Source organism: Diadema antillarum, unplaced genomic scaffold (assembly GCF_040938485.1).
Source record: "Diadema antillarum isolate AM-2024a unplaced genomic scaffold, OU_Dant_1.0 scf00000100, whole genome shotgun sequence".
Taxonomy (NCBI): domain Eukaryota; kingdom Metazoa; phylum Echinodermata; class Echinoidea; order Diadematoida; family Diadematidae; genus Diadema; species Diadema antillarum.
In genome coordinates this window covers 719,030-744,112 of record NW_027270989.1, presented here as the reverse complement: position 1 = coordinate 744,112, position 25,083 = coordinate 719,030, and the positions used below count along the sequence as shown (strand labels likewise).

At 40.8% G+C, this 25,083-nt stretch overlaps 1 protein-coding gene across 1 annotated transcript in view; it reads right to left on the bottom strand.

Moving 5' to 3' along the window:
- Positions 1-1,828: 1,828 nt before the first annotated feature.
- The window catches only part of LOC139718822 (uncharacterized), an 85,599-nt gene continuing 62,344 nt past the window's right edge, over positions 1,829-25,083 (bottom strand). Inside the window, exons 3-4 of the mRNA XM_071630287.1 lie at positions 6,662-6,782; positions 1,829-2,320 (exon numbers count right to left, since the gene is read on the bottom strand). Of these exons, the coding sequence (XP_071486388.1) occupies positions 1,829-2,320; positions 6,662-6,782 (613 nt within the window). The remainder of the gene's footprint in view (positions 2,321-6,661; positions 6,783-25,083) is intronic.

Below are 25,083 nucleotides of genomic sequence, written 5' to 3'. Positions count from 1 at the left end.
TGAACAATTATATTTTTACAAGAAAACCTCAAAAATAGTATATACATCTTAACATGATATTGAGCCGCGTGGTCATGTGGCAGAAAGCCTCACAACATTTAACACTTTTTCATTGTTTAATGTCGTGTTATAGTGACGTTCAGCTTACGTCAAACATACTCCATTATGTTCCTATTTTTAATGCAAGCAAACGATGCGCGTATAAAAGGTGTCTCGAAACTTGCATGTCAACACAAAAAACGAAAGAAAGATGTGTGCAAAGTTTACCGTCACCACACACAGTCGCATAAATCGAGTACAAAATTCGGATGATCAACACCATCCAGACATTCCTTTTCTATCCTACACCCTAACTACCAAGAACATCAAAATGTTGCAATGTGAGAATTTTGGTTTTCTTCGTACAAAAATATAATATTTGGAAGCATGTACTGTTTCCACGACGAACTTGAAGTCCGTCACGAAAGCTAAATGAAACACAACTGATAAGAACTCCAGAATCCAGCGATCAGTAAACACTTTATAGGTGCCGTGTGCATAATGTATAGTGAAGTACCTTGCCCTATCAAGAAACCTTAGTTTTCCATTGGTCCGTGTCGACGAGTGACGTCATGGCCAACTGACCAACCAGTGCCTCCTGCCTGATTTTTTTTTTTTCAAATACGCTTTGTGGACTACTTTAAGCTGGCCCTGCTGTAGCCAAAGCCACGATGAAATGAAATATACACATCTAAACATCAATCTAAATAAAGGTTTGATTTGATTGAATGGTTGAAAATCGAATTATCTATCACTTTTACATGAGAATTCAAACATAACTCTCCATAACATTGTTGTCATGACGATCTCATTTTTGCCTCCGTATAAACTCGAAAAAATTTCTACAGAATATGCAGTTATTCGTGTGCTTAACATGATTATGATATAATTACATGATTGCGACTGTCATTTCAACAACTTTGAATCGTCACAGTAAGTTGATTATTTTTGCTCCTACGGGTGTTGCTGATTTTGTGAGTTGTTCAAGAAGTATGATGAAAAGCATGAGGCATACTGCTTTGCTCGACGCGAGAAGAGGACCCGATTCCATGGAAAAGGCCTACACGACAGCTGGACGTACATCGAAATGTTGCAATGTCTTCGCTGACCAAATTTGACGACCAATCAAAAAGGCTGGTCGTGCCTTGCTAACGTCACGTGGTTGACTACGTAATCCTGGTACGTTTGCGAACCTCTTCGGGAAACGGCGGCCCGATGGTCGGTGGATGCCGGCAGGCACCTCACAGCCCTGGCTGTTGTCATTACAGCCACTACCCACTACACAAACCCATCCTGGTTGTTCTGGGGTTTCTGATCTCAAAAAGTTTACAGTCATTATCGCAAGCAAAGCTAAACGAGACCCTCCTCCCCCCCCCCCCCCCAACAACAAAGAAAAAGAAGAAGAAAAAAAAAACAACAACATATAAGATGATAAACACAGTGAAAGAACAGAGGGGCAGGTATCGTGGATCCTTGCACTGCGCGTTAAATGATATGCGTTTCACGGGAATGATAATTTTTAAAATGACAGGATTGTGGGCATTCAATGCATCTGAACGAGTGCGTATGGGGAAACAAAAGTGAAAAGCTACGACAGCGTACACTGAATAGGACGAGTTTCGCGTAGCGTGTGGAGGCCTGAAACCAGATCGTCTAAGAAGTAGGCCCGTTCGTGTGTAGATTGGTAGTTAAAAGGTGTAGCACTGATGGCTGACCCACGGAACAAAAGTAAGGCGTGTAGTGTTTCCTGCCCATCACTGATTAGGCTGACTCGTGGATCATCGGTCGATCAGACCTCCCCGGCCTTGTCATTGGCCTTGTCATTGGCCTTCTCGTCGGGCTTCTCGTCCGACTTTTCGTCCGACTTTTCGTCCGACTCCTTCCCGGCGGATCTCTGCTGTGTGGGCTGGTAGTAGCCGTAATTCGGGCGGCAGCACCAGTTGGCCAGAAGGCACATGATTAGGAGAATGAGTATCAAGAGCACGGGTACCACGGCGCTGTAGACCAGACTCGACGACACGCTCGGCCCGTTGACGATGGCTCCGTGGACCTTGCCGACCAGCAGCTCCAAGCCGGTGTACGTCGTCGATCTCCGTTGTCCGGCGTGCACCGTCGTCGGCGGAGCGAGGGTTCCCGACGCGTTGACGGCGAGAGCGCCACCTTTCGGTGAAGGCGTGGAAGGCGGTAAGCCGATTAACTGGCCGTCCCCGAAGGTGTTCAGCTGAACCATTTCGATGTCGGAAATGACTCGCTCTGTCGTCTCTCCAAGTGAGATGTGCAACTGTAGATAGAAGCAAATTTCAAAGCAATTCGTTACGCGTTAGAAACATCTAAGTGTACGTATCACAGGACAGTGAGTGCATTCCCATTATAACGAACACGGTTATAACGAAATTCCGGTTACAATGAAGTAAAAACTCAGGCCGCAACATTATCCGCTCTATGTCTTTCATTGTTTATTTGTTCGGTTATAACGAAATTTCGATATAACAAAAACACACACACACATACACACACACACACACAAACAAAACAAATCAAAACATACCAACTACTGGTCCCGAGTACTTCGTTATAACAGGAGTCCGCTGTAGTCTATTTTGTTTGGTAGCTTGTTTTTATAGCTCTCTGCTCATTAGAACTATTTTCTGGTACTTGGTATGTTTATTTTCAGAATGTACGTTTCCTGTGACCGTTGAGATACTCAAAATGCAAGTCGCTGCAAGCGAATTTTATTTGAAAGTGAACTGACATATTGTAAAAACTACATGACTCTCATTTTGAAAGTCACAGTCGTCAGTAATCGCAGTGTCATGGTTTGAACAGAGAGCCGTACAGCGTGAACACATCCGGAAAATAAGGTGAATAACTCACTATAGATAAATAAATTAATTAATGAATAAAACAACCACAAATTAACAGTTAGGCCAAGTAAAAAAAGAAACCAGTTTCTCGTCCTCGCGCGCATCGATTTTGGCCGCCGCGTCGATTTTTTTACTATTTACTATTTTCAAAATGGCGCTGAAAATACCAAGAAATTCATAATTCTCGTCCCAGCCCGCTCCCCGCCCGCATCGATTTTCAGTTGCCGCATCGACTTTTTTTGATATTTACTATTTTTTCGGCCGCCGAAACACCTACTAATCGTGATGATGTCTCATTTCTAATTACGCCTTGCGTCCTCTACTTCGCTGTAGTGCGTATGTAATAACGCATGCATCACACTGCGAGCTCGGCAAGAAGGAATGACCCACAAAGCAGTCGAACTGTAGTTGGATGGGCGGGCGGCGCGGGCCGGCCTGAGTTGTGATGTACAGCGCACTCAGTACGTCGTGAACGTGATAGCGGCAACATAATTGCGAACAATCGCTGATATTCCACGCATAATTATTTCGCGCATTGTTCGTATATTCCCCGTTTCTCCTATCTTAAGCGGATGAATTGTACTGTACAAATGCTTGTGAGGATTGTATCGAGTTTGTATACATTTTCATGTCATTGTGACTAGAGTAACTGCGTCAGTAAGCGGCCGTGCAGCCGTTCGCGGCAGGTACAACATACACGGTAATATACCGCTAAACACAGCACTGCACTGTTACATGCACACTACACATATACTAACACACTAGCAATCAACAAAAACCAACCGATAAAATGGGCACAATCTCTGACGAAAGTGAAATTTTCTCACCGAAATGACAACATATTGCATCCAAAATGAAATTTTCGGTTCTTCTTAACATAACAGTTAAGAAACAATGGTCCAAGAAACTGGATTTTTTGTCGTTTTCTCGATGTTCATGGATTTTGAAAACACATCCTCACGTAAAATAGAACTTTCGCGAGCCGATGTGGGCCGCCATTTTTTTCGGAAAGTGGATGTTACCATCGAAAAAAAACGGGAAAAACACGAGAAAGACATCAACAACACCGCCAGAATTGCGATCTTGTTTGCGGCCAATGCATGTGCGCACGCTATTTTCACGTGCTTTCGCAATGGGAATTGGCGCTTACGCAATGTTCGCGAGACATGTGAAGGCGTTTCAGCTAAAGATCGCGGAGCACGCGCGTATTGCATAGGGATTGTACATCGTGCCGCAAGCAGAAACACTACGTCGCATATCGCCCTTATCGGCGAAAATTGTGCCGGGTTTTGCCCTGGTAAATCATGAAAACTGCGTTGGTCAATGGTTAATTTCTTTTACGAAAACAATTGCGTTAATGAATAATCTTGTCTATGATATATGAAATGGTTGAAAATAATTTGCCTGATTTGTTTACAAGTTGGAAAAACCCTTAACAATGCTTAAACTGCCGCAAACGGGATATTTTACTCTATGTGCATGTGTGTGCAGTGTCGGAAGGTACGGTGCCCGTGCAGTGGCGCTGGCCGTGCCGCACCGTATTGGCAAAGTGTGCGTGTCTGTACAGCTGTAGCTAGCTGTCCAGGGGGGTGTTTCATAAAGCTGCTCGTAAAGTTACGAACAACTTACGAGCGACTGGAGATCAGTTCTTGTGCTGAATTATGGAAATTCTGATAAGTATAGCACAACAGAACTGATCACCAGTCGCTCGTAAGTCGTTCGTAACTTTACGAACAGCTTTATGAAACAGGAGCCAGGGTCCCCATCCCCTGGTCTGTCAGCTGTCTGCACGCACGCATGAACACATTCGAATGTGTAGAGGATCGTACGCTGCTCTGTAACGTTGCATCTGACGGCGATGTATTGTTCTATTTTGAAGAGAAAATGAATGCGCTTTTCCAGCAAATGTAGAATTATTAAATGGGTGTATCTACAAAATAAATAACTTTTCCACGGATTCTGGTTTGTCTCGTATTTCTGCGGGATACTTTTTTTTTTTTTAACGATGTAAATTCACGGACACGGCCGTGAGTCGTATCATCTGTAGTGTGGTATGCAATCATTCATCATTTAAATGATGAGTGATTATCAAATGTCTTTTTAGAACATGAAGGAACATCTTTAAATGTTTAATGCTACAATGCCATATCAGTATCATTTTGACATCCATCTGCAATTGTACAAGCGAGTTTCCAGTTGAATGTGCTACAATTGTACTGTGAAGAAATGCAGATACATACCAGCTGTGTGGACACAAAAAGTCACAAACACCAATGATAAATAAAGCAGTGTTTTGAATATCATGGAATTTATTTCAGTCGTACATTTGTTGAAAGACATGTTTTATACCTGTTTCAATTAATAGCACAATACATCAGAATTGCAAGTACACTGGTATCAGAAATGCCATTACAACACTAAATACACTGTACCAGTATTAAGATGGTCATTTTCCCTTGACATTTGTGTGGAAAGAAAAAGCAAGTGTATTTCTGCAAGCATGAAGTTTCATTTCAAGTATGGTACACATATTTATTTGTTTGAAAATGCACAGAGTGCAGGCAAGACATACACTTGGGAACTGGTCCCTCATAACACAGCTGCCAGAGTGATATTTCATTTCATAAATTGGATATAGAAAATAGTAAAGCCCTCTCTCGTTACCTTTCTCAGAATTACCGGACGAGAAACACATATTACTTTCATTTTGACAATCCTCGAAAAAATAGTAAGATATCAAATAGTAAGGACCTCCCTCATCGCCTTGCTCAAAAAACCCGGACGAGAAACTACTTTCTTTTTTTACTTGGCCTTATATGTTCGAACTACTAGTCTAATGTACAACTTGATATTATATACATAAATGAATACATGAATGAATAATTTGATGTATACATAAAGTTTGAGTGGACGGAAGCTATAAGATTTTGCTAAGATACAAACCCATCTACAATTCATTCTTTATGCCATATGCATCTGAAGACTTTCCAAACTGCCAAGTAAGAGAACATGACAGCTTGCTTACATTCTTGATTTCTTTTCTTGAGGGCGCCCTTTGCATATTATGTTCGTATTCGCTGGGTTCGACAAGCACTGCTATCATTCTGCACACATTACACGCACCAATAGTGTTCTCAAGGAAAGGTGATTATTCATTTTTCTTGCAGTCATTTCAAAGAGAAAATAATCAGTGATATCATTCTTTTTTTCTTGTCAGGACCTATAAAACCATTAAATCCGTACTACATCTGATTTTGATTTGTGACTATGATGACGATCATGTCATACTTCAGAATTCTATGAATTTCCTATTCGCGTGTGTGTGTGTGTGTGTGTGTATTAGAGAGATCGTGTGTGTGTATTAGAGATAGTGTGTGTGCGTGTGTGTGGGGAGTGGTGGTGTGAGATTGCAATGAAACGTTCACTGTTCTGTTCGGTCAGTAAACTCTTCTACGATCAATGTAAAGATAGGATGAATTTTCACTTTATTGTACATTGTCTTTTGTAAGAAACACTTGCTATGTGCATAATATAGTTCAATCGTCCCGTGTTGAGCGCCAGCTACCTAAGACCTTGAGATCAACACTTGCCGGGTGCCATCTTGATCTGTCTGGAAAACGAGCAACGGGATTTGGCTACTCACAGGATTCCAACACCCATGGAGGGATAACTAAAACTCTCCGGGGGGATCAACCCCTAAAGCCGGCCGAAGACAGACGGGAGAGATATAAAGGCTTGAGCCGAATGTCTGCTCTTACCTCGTCATCGTACAGGCTGTAGAAGATGAGCACGTTGTCCTGGCAGCCGTGATCGGCGAACCACGCCCTGCGGACCTCGTCGGCGAAATCTTTCGCCTTCACTTTCATCGGCTCGAACTCACTGCAAGAGATGCAAAGTTTGATTAACAGACTGGTAGATATCGGCCTTCTTCTTTATTATTTCATGTAAATCAAGCATGTTCACATATTATCATACATGAAAGTGTTATGTATCATGCATATTTGATATATATATATATATATATATATATATATATATATATAGGCCTACATATAATATATAATCATATTCAAATACAATATTCATAAACATATTTGCTTATATTATCAGGCACGTGAATATACAATACAGAATATAATATGTTAAGTTATGATGAGAGAGGGAGATGTCATTCATATTCACATAATTGATATGAATTCACAATTACAGCGTACAATATTGTGTGGTCACTTCAATTGCAACTGCCTTCTGGCGGGTGTGTGTGTGTGTGTGTGTGTGTGTATGAGTGCGCGCGCGCGCCGTATGTTTGTGTGAGCTTTTTGGCATCACCCGCGGCGTCAGTAAGTGAGGACTACTACTACTACTACTACTAGTAGACTAATACAATGGAATCTTCTGTGACTTGATTTCAACGATTTCAGATTCTACGTTCCGAGGCTGAAGAGTTGTGTGAAAGGTATACAGTGAAGTTGCTATTGACGAGCGAGAATGATTGTCAGTTCCGCGCATGCCCCACGAGTTGAGTAACACCGTCACCAGCGCGCATGCACGATTATGCCGTCAGCTATTCAGTCTGCGTAAATACTAGCGACTGAATCCAGACTTACATAGATTATGCTTTTTGCAAAGTATTATGCTGCTTAAATTTCGCCGAGATTGATCCCATCTGGAACCTACGGGACAAGATTGAGTTTCACTTCTCAGATAAACGTTTGAAATAACATAGCAATTGTCTTGGCTTGACGGAAATCGAATATTTTGTCCACACTTTTTTTCAGTATAGTATAGCAGCTGCTGCCACACTTTGCAGCTTTTTCAAGTGGCATCAAGAGAGATCCAGAGTGGGGAAAACCCCTTCTCAGTATTCTATCCTCTGTTGAGTACTCTATCCACTATTAGCTATTTTTAAGTTGTCTCGCGGGGGCGCTCTCTCTCTCTCTCTCTCTCCTTCACTCTCTTCACATAATATGTCTCTTTGTTTTCTCCTATTCCATTTCTCTCTCTCTTATTCCTATTACCTCAAGCTAACACCTTTAGTGTGTCGCAATTCTAAATTTGCCTGAGTTTATTGGGCAATTTGTGATGTGTTGATAAGCAGGTTCTTTTGCTTTCTATATCTAGAGTAGATGTGGATGTGTTTGTGAAAGTACTTACTCACTTGATGACATTTCATGTTTCGCACGCACACTCAAACATGCACACACACATACGTACACACATACATACATTCATACATACATACATACATACATACATACATACATACATACACCCACACATACAAACATATCATACATGCAAGGAAGCATGCATAATAGGTACGTGCAACCTGAAGTCACCTCACCCCTTTCCGCCCAGTCTGTCGTCGCCTCTTTAATCCGCACTGTCTATTTACAGTGCGCGCATACCTTTCTATCAAACGCCAGAGATTAACACCCGCCCCTGATCCCCTCTACTCGAAAGATTTCGACGTTAAACCCACGGAGGTGTCTCGAAACTCGATGGGCTTCGGTCGGTTGGTCTGTGTAGGTCGGGTGAGTGTGAGGGTGAGTTTGGAGAGGGGGGGGGGGGGGGAGGGGTTAGATTGTTCATCTTTTCTTGCTTTTCTGAGATCATGGAGATATCCGAACATCGATAAGGCTCAAAACTTACGGTTTATCATTAGACATACCACACATATGAAAGCAAAGTAGAAGGAAAAACGGTGTTTCTTGTTTATAGCATACTCTCAGCCAGTACCAAGGAATGTATCAATATACCTCACATCATTTTTTTTAGCACGTCGCAAGGCATTGCTCTGTATGCTCTTGAAAACAAGCACACAATACAGGTAAGAAGTATCACTAAACATGATGTCATAGTCATTATGATGACAGTGAAAATTAACTTAATGATAATTAAACTAGAAAACTGAATTTGTAATACAATGTCGTCATCATTATAGTAGTGGCGACTCCACTGATTTCCATGATTACAAATTACCACATTCCATATCATTAATTTTATTGTGATTATGTAGAATAAACTATTCTTCACCCATGCCCGAACAGACTCTAAACTATCTAAAGATTTTGATAAGAACCTACCATGTTATCCTTACAACACCCGTTCATTAAGTGTTCTTTAACAATGTCTAACAGTGAAACGAAGATCATTGCTGGACATAAGTGATGATAACCCCCCCCCAAAAAAAAGCACAAAACAAAACAAAACAAAACAAAAAAACAAAACAAAACAGTACGCTAGAAAGTGGCACTGCTTCGCCGTTGTTCGAATGACTTTGTTTACTTTTTCAATTCCTTGAGTTTTTGTATTTCTTTTTTTTTTACATTCGTAACCGCCCTATTCATTTTCAGCCATTTTTCTTTTCTAATTGTTGTAACATAATAGTATGTCTCTACACTCAGTTAATCATGCTCGTATATATTTTTTAGTTTGCATTTCGACAATGAACTCAATATCTGTCTGTCACAAATAGTACTCTGGAGTAATGATTAATTTTTTTGTTCATTTTTTTTTGTATATGATGTGGTTGTTGGTGTTGATTTGTTGTTTTGTGGTTGTTTTTTTTTTGTTTTTTGGTTTTATTTTCTCAAAGTTTGTTGACGTTGTTGTTATGCATGGCCTTGTTGAATCCCCCCCCCCCCCCCGACTGAATACAAGAGCCAACGAAACTTCGTCTCCTTATAGAGGGGAACAAAGACGGACTAAACTCATAAACAACAACTGCATCAAGTGGAAAAAGTGCATCAGGTGGAAAAACGGAGGAAAAATGTTCCAGTGAGCAGGCATGGAACAACACGTCCGAGCATATTCATGATCACGGGATGGGAGGGGGGGGGGGGGCGAGAACAAGGGGATGTCTATCCTAGAATATTATCCACTGGCAATTGGAATGGAGTTCAAGAACGGACGGGATGAATGATGCATATAATGCCTAACATAAGCAGGGTATTTCAGGCGAGCGAGCTCTCGGCGCTGAGTGAGTGCTCGAATGTTAGGAAATGAAGACGGTTACGAACACACTCACGTGCTCTCCATTCATCAACCCACAAACGTGCCTCCATTTTGTAAGCACCATCCCAAGCGCGCAAAAGAAAGAAGAGCTGAATGAGACCGCGTCTGTCATCGCATCAACAGCGCCCTCTAGTGGTCATCTTTTTGTTTCGTTTAGTTTTTTCCCCCTGACAAAATTATCTCTCCCTATCAGCGTGATCTTCGCACTTCACCTGTGCCATCTTTATCTTTCCACCGGATATTATTATATCCGAATCCGAATGCTTATCATCATCCATTCTCTCCCAGAAGGAGATGGGATGTGGTTCATACAGGGCTGTGTTGTCCGGCATTACTTGCTCCGAGTCAAAACCGATTTAACTCATGAGGTGTGAAACTGTCCATAAAATCGCACCAGTCTCCCCTGTTGCTTCCAACTAATGAGGTGTGTACAAGAGAGACTCTGACACCCAGGAGAGCCTCTGAAACCTTCCCTGCTCCAACCATACACGAGTAAAACGACTCATTTCCCCAAAAGAGTAGCCGTAACAACAGTATTGTGGCATAAGGTTGCCACACAAAGTCGTGCGTGATGATTGCAATGCAGGCTATATCAAATGGGTGGTTATGAAATGAGGGCGCCGCTCTCTCAAGCGTGACAGGTGCCAAGGCGAAGCTTATTACGTCCTTCTGCAGCCAGGCTATCCTTGGCTTCATCTCTAACATGAACTTTCAGATAACAAAGGAAGGTATATATACCCTTGACTCTTTATATCTCTATCACTTATGCCTGCTTTCACAGGTGGGATATTCGCAAGGCGGCATAATCTTACGTCAATGACGGCAAAATAAAAATGCTTCATTAATGTCATCAAACTCGTAATTTCGTTAAATGACAAAATCATGACGAGAAAACAGAAAAAACAACAACCCAAGACCAACTAATGAAAGAGAGAGAGAGAGAAGGGGGAGGGTAAGAGAATGGAGAAATAGTGTGTTTTATGATATCTTTGCGAACATGAGAGATAAAGAGAGGGAGACATCGAAGAGCAAAGAAAGAGGAGCTTGGAAAGGGAGGGAGAGAGGGAAAGAGAAAGAGAGTATGTCTGTGTTGTGTGTAACAGGGAGAGACGGTGCATTGTGTGTTGCACCAAGGATGTATACGTAGTGATACCTCTCTGGTTGCACATACTTGGCAAAGTTTGCTATCGAGCACCGTGAAAGGCTGCAGACAAGGGACATGGAGAGGTATACCTTTATACATTTCAACTTCTGTGCCATCACTCACTGAACACTCGATCCCCTGCTAAGTGGGATCATAAAAAATGGGGTTATAGCACGAGGCCGACAACCACGAGTCATACAACCCACGAGTTCGACATTGAAAAGACGTCTAAGAGTCATAGAGCCCATGAGTTCGACACTAGGCAAAAAAGGCCCACGAGTTCGACAATACAACACAGGGCTTAATGTGTCGGTCTCGTGGGCCATGTGGGACACGTGTTCTGTGTTACTCGTTGGCTGTATGACTCGTGGGCTGTATGACTCGTGGGTGTCAGTCTCCTGACGTGCACCCACTAAAACCCCTACCGTCAGACAGTCATGTGCACCTTCCCCGCTTATTATATGGGAATATTTCCTCCTCATCGAATTCATTATAAGCAACGCCTTGCTAGGTAATTAATTCACAACATTTGATGTCAGCATGAGGTGTAAATTCGGCAATCTAAAGGCTTCGGAAAATTCTGCAAAAGAAACAAAATATTAATAAGATGAACAACGAGGGGCTTTTATCATTCTTTTTTTGTGCTTGTTTTGTTTTTACTCTACCTTCTGAATAGTAAAACGACTGCAATAAAAAGATGACGACATCAGAAATCCAGAATCACAATATATGGTTTCCGGGACTTGACGGATTAAAGCAGGTGGGTTCGTGAAAATTGAAGGGACCGAGATATTAACGAGCAATCATTTTGATTCTAACGTGATGGAGACGCACCGCCTGTAATAACCTTAATTTGATTTACGCGCACAGTATAGCACCCTCATTTTACGAATAACTTGTGTTTAATCGTGTTTGTAAAGTGGTTGGATAGGCTGGGTAAATAGGCTTGTTCTCTACTGTATTAAACTCATGAATAATGTCATGATTTTCTCCTCTGAGGACTTAGTAGTATGTTAAGTGTAATTTGATAGCAGGGAATTCTGTTTACATCAATGCCTCAGATGTTGCTGCATTGTCATGTTGTTGAAAACCGCAGACGTTGCTCTCTTGCAGTCAGAACCGAGCCCCCCCCCCAAAAAAAAAGAAAAAAAAAAGAAATTTCGAATACATGGAGAGTTGTACATAAACAGGTAAACCGTTCTATTCGGACGACATAATAAGGAAAGTTTGCCTGCATTGAGTAGCTCATCAAGTTCTCAACTGTACAAGAAGATCTGCCTGGACGTTTTCTTTGACCAACTTCATGAATCAGTGCCAAAAGAATACTCACTCGACGAACAGTTCAGCTTCTGATTACCTGATGCAGTGTGATCGTAAGTCTGGCATTGGATTCTTCGTTTCTTTTGTTTTAATTTTGGAATTAGCCACATCTGAAATAGTTTTAGCAGCACACTTCAGGAGGCATGGTGGCAAAATGGCTTACCAAAATGATGAACACCGACCCCCTCCAGAAAAAAAGAATACAACTGAATTTACATGTTTAGGCAAAGTTTAAAACCTTTTTGGTACAAATAATATAGTAGGATGTTGTGATTAACATTGACACCTTCGTAGTTCTTCCTCACGAGGGTCATCTTCATCTCTTTGAGACTATTACGATTATAATTTCCGAAGCACTGATCCCATCTTCACAGTTTTTGATACGCCATTTGTATAAGCCTCGCATAGGCCTATCGTATAGGCCTATCGCTGTCAAGCAGCCCCTGTGGTCGGGCGGCCGGATCATGGACAATCCCCTCCGCCGGAAGCGATGCATTCCCACGTGCGGCGCTGCATACCGGGTACGGGTCGCTGCACTGGTATCTAGTCCGGCGGCGGAGGGGTAATATGATGAGATCATCATGTGCGTGGACGAAAGGGTCTATCCAGTTTGTCTTTCCTCTCGTTTCCCCCCTCATCACGATTACTGCTGGTGGTTGTATGTTATCCGCCTCTAACACTCGCACATCAAACATCATCATTATCCAGCACCCTCTCCCATCTCTCTCTCTCTCTCACTTTCATCCGCATCTATCATCTCTAACTCCCTCCCTCCATCTTTCGTCTCTCCTCTCTAAAATGCCCCTGGCACGATGTTGAAGTCTTATCACTCGTATCTGTCCACTTCATGAAATCACTCATCTCTCCCCCTTCTTTACCCCATTCCTCTCACTGCTTCCCTCTGCCTCCTTCTCCCTTTCTCTCTCAGTAAAGGAGCTTGCCCCCCCCCCCCCCCGTCTCCTCTTAGGTATCTGGGTCGAGAATGATGCGACAACACATCTCTTGTCACTTAGGCTTAAGCACTGTCATCTCATGGTATTCTCTTCTTGACGTGAAGTCTCAGAAGTATGCATCGACCCTTTCTTTACCCCCCTTTCTGATTCATCCCCCTTGTTATTTATCGACTTCGTCCCCTTCTATCAATCACTGCTATCAATCACAATTTACTCACCGATATTGATTAATGGTTGATATTGATTGAGGCTCTTCGTGATGCCCAGTACTACTTGACATCATGTATCAACTGAGAACATTTTCACTCGCTTGTCTTTGTCACCAACTATCGCGGCCAGTAAGCTGGCAGGCGACAAAGTCCTGATGAAGTTTGAAACGATAGCCTTTCCGGACACGATGCGGACAATAAAAATGCTATACAATCCTTTTGGGACCACCGTTGGGACTACCGCTTTAAAACCCGCCAATATGGCTTGTTCTGGACATTGAAAAGATCAGATAGTGACTTGCTGAAATTTGCCAAGGCACTTACAGTGACTGAGATCTGGCCGAGAAGTTGAGAAAACATCTCTTCAAAACTCGTCATGACGCCAAGGTTCATTCTAGTCCTTAACAAGGCGCCTTGGCAAGTTTCAATTGAGTCGCCATCTTACCTTCTCCTCGAGATCAATGTGCCCATCATGCGAGTTTAGCAAAGTCTCCTTCTCGTTCTAAACAAGGCACCGTGGCAAATTTCAACATGTCGACTTCATGCAGCACGTTTAAGCATCAGAGCGAAAGCTTTGCGTCCGTTATAGGCTTGTATACAGCGCGTTGGAAAAACAAATTACATAAGCAAAATGAATAGAAGGTCAACTCATATTCGCATCACTCAGTGTCCGGACACCTCTCAGGCCTTAGCGAACAGGTGAGGGCGTATTTTGGTCTCATTTTACCGGCCTACGCGCGCTTCTGTTGATCTTAGCTGATGCTATAACTACATGGTGAGTGACATTGAATGACTGCAGTATACAGCTCTATACAAATATGACGTGTCTAAATAGTGTGTCAACTTTGAAGGGGCCGCGGAACCGTGAAGGGGGGGGGGGGGGGGGAGAGAAGAGGGCTGTGAATGGCCCCCACACTATTGATTTTTAAAAAAGTGATAAGATAGCAAACACGACAAAACTGTGACTTTCCAAAATTGCTGCTCAAGATTTTTACCACTATAAAGAGGGGGCGGGGGCAATGTCAAATCATCCAACCACGAACACTACCCCTAGCCATCCACCCCCAACTAAAAATCATTCCGCGGTTATATGACTTGTCCCTATACTGACTTCATCGCCCTCACAAACGCCGTAAAACATGATTTGGCCCAACTCTTCATGAAGTTGTCCACTTCAAGAAAAATAGAAAATTATATCCAAGCATTTATTTTCATTCACCTCATGGTCAAAATGAGCACATCGATCCATATTGTTCTTAATCATTACTGTTGATTAAACGAGCTAAATAATCTGGCAACTGAATAAGTAGTGTTTTAGCAATTTGTTTTGAAAATAAACTAAATGAACTGAATTAAACTTAACTGAACCAGATTACCAACCTATAGCAAAGCGCGAATTTAATATCTAAGCAAGATAATACATCAAACATCACTATTCAAATCTATGATTTGCCACATGCCATTTTGTCACACGTTGGATTTTGATATTTTGAATGCAAATTTTCTTTACAGTAATTCTGCAATTGCCCAATTAACAAAAAATCGTTAATCTGTAAGTAGCGGAATTATACGACGTCGATATTACGGCGATCAAAACTGAATTATACCGCTGGTGATGACGATAATGACGATAATAATATGAATAATAATGATACCAATCATGATAACGAAAACGACACTGAAAAGAAGACAATGAATATGAACAACGAGAGTAACTAACCATGAAAGTAATGACCATACCATTTTTGCTCTTCTCATCACAGTTATCATATTCGACCCATCATTTCTTATGTATATCTCTTTCTCTTTCTCCATGTGCATAATACTTCATTTTCCAACTCATGTTCTACCTATTACCTCACACCCTTCTCTCCTGTTTCTGGAATTAAAATGTGTTCAGAAGGTGTTTGTAACAGAAAGGAGAGAAATATGTGTCTTTGTGAACAAATAAGACTGGATTTAAAGGTGCTACATAATTATATAGTTACAGTGATTTGCACCCTCATCATGTCCTTCTTACTTTTACTTTATTTTCTTTCCTTGTTTACATTCTGGGACCCATTTAACATTAAAAAGTTGCTATGATAGCAAGTCTAGCTGAAGCGGCAAATATCATGGTAACGACAACAACCCCTCTTCCTGATTGGCTGTTAATGCTACAGGCAGCTCCTGTATTTTAACAAAACTTACTATCCAAATACATTTTATGAAATGGGGTCCCTGGTGTTTTTCTTTATCAATACTTTGTCGTAATCCCGAGGGTACTGTTGTTTAATACGCTATATCCACAGAGTTACATCAGAGCGTGCGTGGAGACGTTCATTTTGTCGGAGACAAGACCCGATATGTTAAAGGGATCGTATGGTTTTGGTTGAGACCTAATTTCAGGTTTCTAACATTATTTGGTGAGATAATGAGAAACCTCTTATAAAATACGAAAGAGCATGTATTTCCATGAGGAATTCAACGTTTATTTGACGAAAATTGGTTTTGAAATGGAAAACAGAGCGATTCTAATAAAGTGTGGGACCCATCTTTTATTGCGATCGCTTTGTTTTACTTTGTTTTTGGATGTTTCAGTCATTCCAAACCTGATTTTCATCAAATAAACTTTGAATTCCTCTTAAAATGGTATGCTCTGTACTATTTCATAAGTGTTTTCTTGGTATCTCGCAAATAGTTAAAAGCCCAATTCTCATCTCCACCAATACTGTACCATCCCTTTAAAACGTGACGGCGGAGTTAAACACTCACGGGAACGTCGTAGGATAAAGATGGGTGTGTATGATGTGTGTGTGTGTGCGTTTGCGTCGTGGGATGGCATATCACGTATACTCACACGTGACCCATGCATGCATGAAGGTTTAAGGAGACGGCGAATGCAAGTATAATACATGAATCATGTAAATTTAATAACTCGCAGGCTATGCGTGATCTACGCGCTTCATTCGTCAATTTAATGACTTATGCTGACAGTGCACTCTTAAAGTTCTTCCATAATCATATCTCCCTCGTATTTGAAGACTTTTATGCTGACTTGTAAGACTGTAGGTTTAAAAAATTCTGTTGCTTTATCAATTTATTTCTTATTTATCAACAAATATCAATTTATGTCTGCATATATGTCGTTACTATGATGGTTTTATTATTCTGGGTGACAGGTACTTTCCGAATAACTTTCTGCAGTGTGTCGACTTGTAATTTTGTAAATGATATTTCAAAAAATGAATGTTACTAATGTCTGGTGAGGGAAAACTAGTGATTTGACCAATAGCCTTATATCAATCTACGTTCTTTTAAAGAATTAAATGTACGTTATTTTGATATAAATGAAATCGGATCTTCCTTAAAAGTCATTTTCGGTGCAAAAAAAAAATTATACCATATCTATGCACGTGTGCTTCTTTTTTACCACGATGCTTGCAAGTTTTAGCCTTAGGAAATTCTTATAAAAGATGATTTCGAGGAATTCGTATTACGCGAAATGTCTTGACACGAGACTAGTAGAGTCGATCCAGGGTCGCCCATTTTATAGGCGTGCGCATCTACACAGCATTACTCCAGTATCAATCTTTCAGAGCTCGCAATTTATACCGTACATGCACTCTGTCTGTGTTACCCCGGGCACTCACGGAAATGACAATCTACACCTAACAAAGACTAGTCGATAAATGAAATTAGACAGAGGTAATTGGTCGAAGGTATGACGTCATAATCATCTCCACTGCTGCCATGTTGTGTCAACGCATGCCTCGGCCTCGCTATGTTTGTTTCTCACAGCTCTACCAAAATCTAATAAGTAAGAAGGTCTGCCCAGTGTAACTCGATCAGCCCTTTTTGCTGATTAAAGCGCATTACGGTGGGATCAACTAAGGGAACTTTCTATGCCATGATGAGAGGCAACATACAATACATGCACCGGAAAATCTTTTACGTACTAATGCAATAAAAAAAATATCGAGTGGATAATGCAGAAAGGTATGGACCTACTTATTAGTGACTAACAATGGGATGGATAATACTCAGCGTTCAACATTGTTCAACATCCTTCTCATAGATACGTTCATCTGGGGTGCGATTACCAATTACAAGGTACTTCTGGGCCCCATTTCATAAAAGATGTTAGGATAGCAACTCTTGCTGGAATAGCAGTTGTCATGGTAACGACAAAAATCCAGCTTCCTGATTGGCTGTTGTTACTAGAAGTTGCCATTCCAGCAAGAGTTGCTATCTTAACATCATTCATGAAATGGGGCCGTGGGAGAGGCAAACACGAGTGCATAAAGCATTGCAGCCCTCTTCTCTCTGCAATGGCGTCATTAGCATGATCATAAAATAGATTATGAGGTTATTTTTTACTCTTAGTCTTATGTGAGAATACTGCCGACAAAGAGAATGATGAGCCTGACCGTATATTATCAACGATAAGCACACATTAAAGCTCTCCGATCGAGCGACTTTCTGCTGTAGAGATTATATGAGAAAAGGAATATCGCTTAAACATTTTAACTCGGGGAACTGTACATCATAGCCGATCCGTTTGACCACCGAAAAGCTCCATTTCCTCCTATACCCTTCTCACCGAAGACAATGGACTTTCTCTTCCGAACTGACCAATCAGAATGGAGGATATGAGTTGTGCGATGAGAAATTGACACGGAACATCTCAAACAATTTCGGGACCTCCCCATCGACTTTCAACCACGCCCCTGATGTCTTGCTTCTATGATTATGACAATGAAATTGGTAAAAGATGATAATGATAATGACAGTCAATACAATGTTATCAAAACGATAACAACAAGAAGCAACGGGCTACTACTAGAGACACTGTAAGAAAATGGGAGACACAACAACGACAACATTCCTTACCACATTTCGAATGCGCGGATGTGGAAAATTGTCGTCTGCTATGACGGATGTGGCCCTAGCAGACGCAAAAAAAAACCAAACAAAAAACAGACACCAATCGCAATCATTGTGATCCTAGGCTTAAACACGCGGCCCGAATTCACGAAGGTGGTACAATTGAAACCATGGTTTAAACCACGGACAAAAACCATGGAGCGCCAAGTGTCGCACGGAATATTTCGTTACGAAATCAGTCATTTCGTCCATGAAATGATTATTTTGTAACGAAATGACAACACTTTTTAACTAAATGAACATTTCGTCCACGAAATGATAATTTCGTCAACGAAACGGTTATTTTGTCGACGAAATGACCAATTTCGTAACGAAATATTCCGTGCGACACTTGGCGCTCCATGGTTTTTGTCCATGGTTTAAACCATGGTTTCATTTGTACCACCTTCGTGAATTCGGGCCTAATGGTACAACACTGCCATATTGGCTCAGGTAGCTATCGCAGATTGCTCCTAAATGCCACGTGTTTAATTCGATGCAAAATATAGCTCCATTAAGATCAGGCACAAAATAAAAGCTACACAAATACACACACACAGACACAGACACAGAAACAGACACAGACACACACACTGCACACACACAACAAAGAAGCACACAGCTCAACTCATATAATGAAGTTTCACTCCTGAACGCCATGTGTTTTATTCGATGCAAATAGCTTTAGGGAAACACGGACCAAATTTAGATCCTACGGCGCGGCGGGATTATTTTCGCGCTCCAGTTTCGATGGTCTGCGATCCACGGATTGTACAGCCTGCTTGCATGGTCTTGGCATTTTCATGTAGGTACTTGGCACTCCGTGAAGGAACATAGCGTGCGAGTAAAATGGAACAGGCGTGCTGACAACCTCGTACGTGCAACTATTTTAACGCTCACAGAGTGGGCTCATTTTCTTGGCCTCAAACCAAATGAGCCAGCCAGTCATTGGGGGAAAAATCAAAGTGAAAAAAGAGCTATGGCAGAGTCTTTCACGTATTCGTATTCAACATGCACACACAGAGACATACAGACACAATAATTAGACAACATACCCCCCCCCCCCCTTCGATTGGAAAAATCTCGGGTGGAACTCTCTTGGGGTATTTTTTTTTCTTGATTATTTTGTTGCTTTCTTTCGATTCTTTTTTTTTTAAAGGGATAGTACAGTATTGGTAGAGATGAAAATTGGGCTTTAACTTTTTGGCGAGATACTAAGAAAGCACTTATGAAATAGTACAGAGCATACCATTTTAAGAGGAATCAAAGTTTATTTTATGAAAATCGGGTTTAGAATAGCTGAAACATCCAAAAACAAAGTAAAACAAAAGATCGTAATAAAATGTGGGTCCCACACTTTACTAGGATCGCTCTGTTTTGGATATCTAGGCCATTTCAAAACCAATTTTCATCAAATAAACATTGAATCCCTCTTGGAATTACATGCTCTTTCATATTTCATAAGAGGTTTCTCACTATCTCACCAAAAAATTATACAAACCTGATGTTAAGTCTCAACCAAAACTATACGATCCCTTTAACTAATCATGAAAATTATCAGAAAAGTTCCATGAAAAACAAAAACAAAAAACACAGCAACAAGGAATCAATCGTCTGGTTCCTAACTCCAGGACGTAATGAATGTTATTAGCATATAAATGCAGTATTGTGACATTTGAATGGAATTATTTTCTTCTCTTTTTTTCTTTTCTTTCCACGCAGAAACGTGCCGATAAAATGAAGCATATAGGGGGCGCTGGTGATCTAAGAGCCATGTATAATAGTACACGGCTCTGATGTAATCCTGTGATTAATAAATCCAGCTAGCAAGCTATAGTGCAAATTATCAAGTTGGAAAAAAAAAACATAACAAGTGAAGGTGGCATGCCTGGATCAGCCTCATCTCTCTCTCTCTCTCTCCCTCTCTCTGTAAACATTACTTATAGACATGACAAAAGGCAGCATAATTTTATCATCATTATAGCAGCTTAGATAGTTTCGCGCGCGACGGTTTAGGAAGAGTGCGCAGTTGTTAAGAATAAATTGTATTTGTTCATATTTCTCATAAAAATGGAGAGAAAATCTAGGTCCTGCACGTTCTATTTCACAGAAACTCCTTCACAAAAGACTACTACGCAATTTCATGCCTTTCCCCTCTTTTCTTGTACACGTCATTTTTCGCCATGATACCCCAAATCAAGTAGGCTTACTCCGTAGGCCTATACAGAACCGCAACGTAATACACCATCTCTCGAAGCAAGTCGTTTCGAAACTGTAAACTTGATTTATTAATTGCTTAAAGGGTTGCAATCCCATTTAAGTTATTATTTAGCCCTTCAGGACCCTGTTGAGTAAAAGAATACAATTCATTTCGTATTTCATTTACGTTTGATGATGATACATCATATATCAAATCAAATGAGACCACGTTATAGTCTCTACACACTCTCTTTTGTGGCTGGTATTGGATGAACTGAGTCTAATACTGCTATATAAATAACGATGTATTATATACTTTATAATTTCAACATGAACTTCAGTACAAAATGCCTTATCATTACTGTTTTGGTACAGGATGTTTCAAACAGGATGAATTGCTTCACCACATTGCAGTGATTTGCGTTTAAGGAAACTTTATCACTATTACAAGAAAATGCCAATACGGTCGGACGGACGGATACTGAAAACTGGAATCCGGAGACGAAATGGATTTGCCATCTTAGTGAGAGAAAAAAGGAAAGGATGGATTCATAAGTAGGCCCTAAATACATACATCTTGCTGGCGTTAAAATTACATTCTGCGGTGCCTAGCAACACATTAGTACCGTCTTGGCGTGGAATGGTCACGTGACACGCATGAAGGGGATTTGTTTGAAAGGATGCATTCAGAAGCGAAGTAAAGGCAAGAAGAATGCCTGCTTCCTTGCTTGTAATAATAACATTGACACGTACGTATAAAACTGGAAAGTGTCTAGCACCTGCTTTCGCGCGTGTTTCATTGGTGTCGGATGAAGCACGAAATATCACTTTGCATTAAAGGTCGGTGATTGGTCAGAATGTAATCACGTGACTATAATGCAGCGAGGACCGAAATCGTTATATTGCCTGCAGTGGCGTCACGTCAGGTAATATAATTCCGAAATTCGACGAGCTGCCGACGTGGCTAGAGTGAAATAATCCGTCTTTATGTAGATCATTAACTCCGTCAAACATTCGTGTTGTCTGTCGTTGTAACATGACACTCTCGACATAAAGACCCTTGGGATTTTTAAAACACCTTTCAAAAGGCAATATGTGTACAATATACAACGACAAAGCAACTGTCAGACACATTTTAGTTCCACCGCTGTTACTTCTACTGCTATATATATCTACTATATTTCTTCTACAACTACTTAGATTATTTTCTTGTACTATGATCTTCCATACCACTGCTGCTGCTACCACTACTACTACTGCTGCTGCTACTAAGTATATAATATGTATGTATAGTAGTAGTAGTAGTAGTAGTAGTAGTAGTAGTAGTAGTATATAGTATTAGACTAGAGTAGAGTAGTAGAGTGTAGTATAGTAGTGGTAGAAGTAAGTATATAATGGTAGTGGTAGCTAATAGTAGTATACTTGTTGCCTTAACAGCAGCAGCATTGGTAAGACCCACTTGCATTCGACATCTTTTATAATACCGCAAGTAGTCACGTGAAAGCACCAGTATGAAGAACATACGACAGAAGCAAACACTGAACGAAGACGCGCCGATGATATCTCCTGGAATTCTCTACCAACGACGAATATTGTGATTCCTCGAAAAAAAAAGTTTTGAATTTCTTCTTCGTTATTCTGAGAAGTGTACTTCATCCGTGTGTAAATAGAGGCGCACGTGTATGAACCGTATATACTCTGCGAAACATGAAAGTTGACTTATAATAGGATTTATTTCACTACAAACTGCGAAACGTTTGCATAAAACCATGCATTGAAGCAACTATTGTTGAGGAAGAGTACGCCTCAAAAAGTTGTTCACATAATACAGGCAAGTCGCGCGACTGCTTTTGATCCCCGATTCGATTAGCAAAGCCACATCATACCTTTAAGAGTATAAGGAAGCCCGATAAATATATTTACTCCTATTTTAACATCACAAGCAAAACAATTAAGCGCCCCTGCTCACGCACGGAGGTAAAGTGATTTTAGTTCCGTCGCCATGGTGACAGCGGCAGAGAAACTCTGAGAAGTGAATCCCACTTCAGGCGCTGTTGCATTTTTTGGCTTCGACGGTGAGCTGGAATAACATGATTGACAGGATCGTGCTACGCCTCGGCCGCGCTTTAAATGATCAAATATTGCGAATTCTATTGACGGTATCAAGCCAAATCTAATCCGCGAATGCCGCGGCTAAATTCGGCTCCGATGATGGGAGACGAAAATAATAAAATTTGCATGGTCCATTTGCAGTCAGACACACTTTAAGACGGGTAAAAACGTAAAGTGCGTAATGGTGGATAATTCACTTTCTGTAGCCAGGCAGATTCGGGAATTATATTTACCTGAAGCTTGCACTTTCACAACAGTAAATTTTTTAAAAAGTATCCACTTCTACTTTCATTGTTTATTAAAGGTTTATCCTCAATTGAGCGATTATTTGAGTTGGCATATGCCGTATGAGTCCATGATTTAATAAATGCTATATATGGATAACACGGCACATCGACGAGTTGTTTCATACCAACTTTGTCACTGCTCCTACACGCACTAAGAAAAATCCAATCATGAAGACATTGCCAGTTTGAACACCGTCAAGATTTCATGTTCAGAATTTGTGAAATATAATGGAAGATTAGAAAAGTCTCGTCTCTAGTTTTGCAAATTTATTGGTGGTTTTTATGCCCTATACAGGAGGACGAAAATAGAAGGCCTATAGGCCCCTCTCCTAAGCTTCAACTTTTTAGAGCCTCTAATCGACGTATCGCAGTCAATCAGAGCATATCAATACTTATATAGCTGGTACACAAAACGATCAGATACTGTCGTGCCTAACAATATTTTGAGGAATATATTCCTATTGAAGCAAATGCCCATCACACGAAGGTACTTTTGTTTGCCGGGTTAAAGGCAAAATACACCCCTGCAGAAATAAATTGCAATATGGGTAAGCAAAAACAAAAGAAAAAAAAACCATGTTTGGAGGATGAGGTGGTTCGAAGTATTTGTAGATGTAGGGATTCTGTCCAAGAGGTCGTGATGGAAAGTCTCAATCCGTAGTGTGCGTCTGAGCTGACAAAAAAGAAGAAGAAGCAAACCATAAAACCATCCTTCCATTTTACAGGACTACGGCAATTAATCTTTCATGATGATAAACAAGCATGCGCCTCTTTGATAACACAATGATGACGTCATTTGGCGCCAAACAAAATTACGCGCAAATGATCAGTAGAATAGGGTACAAATTGAGGAAAATTTCTACATAACATGATCCCAGTTTGCTTTAACGTTCTCTTTCAATCATGTCCGCTCGTACGTCAGTAACATTATTACTTGACGGGGGAAGGGATCGCGCAGTTGTAATCGCCTGTACCTCCTGTAGTCCTGCCTCATGTTGTTTGCGTCGGTATACTATGTAGCGCAATTATGACTTCTCTTTATCCCCCCCCCCCTTCTCTCTCTTTCTCTCTTTCTAACTCTTGCTCTCATTTTAACGGCGTAGTTTGGGCCCAGAAATACCGCAAAGTGAAGAACGTCGCAGCCAATAAAAATTATCCACCGTCTATAAAACGCTGCGCAATATTAACAACTATCGTTAAATTTCGCGTCTTTGTTAATAAACAGACGGGCAAGCACATAACACTTCATTTAAGGTGTTCCCTATCCTAATGGAGAGGGAAACGTGTTATTGCAGGAGAATGTCACGTAGTAGACGTAACCAGCAACGTGTGAAAAGGGAAACTGAAGCGAAATGGGTTCTAAAAAAATTCTAATCGCTTATTCACAGAAACGTCTGTAAATCACGGCGTATAAAACCTTCCAACCTATGTTTAACCTACATATTTCTTTTTTTTTTACTCCTATACTCAATCCTGCAAGTAGATAAAGTCTTTTTCTTGTCACGATTTGTTTGTCAGATGCATAGTATCTAAGAAAACCACAATCCCTCATCCAATCCCAGTTGATACCAAAGGCCAATCGTAGACGGAGTAGTCCTTTGCAATTCGATCAATCTATATCAAGCATAAATAAAATGTGCTGATAATTAATCAGAAATAAAATGTGTTGATAACCCTTTGATCATTCCTGATGGTATAAACTGGATTTTCCTCTCATTACTCATTTTCTAGAAAACGGCAAGAACATGCTTGCCGAAACGACGGGAGTGGGTAGGCCCTTTTCAGGGTCACATACATACCCAAGAAAGAATACGTGGTGCACCGTTAAGCTTTCTACCATGCACCCAACGCAGGTGTAATCGATCATTTAAAGTGTTAGATTTTGGCTGCATGGAGTTAACTTGATGAAACTCGATATACGAAAGGATAGCAAGAACATATGAAATACCCCTTTTCGTGTTTAAAAAAAAAAAAACACCCTTTGAGTGCAAAATTATTACCACAGTCAAATTAACTACTGAAGAACGCTCTGAA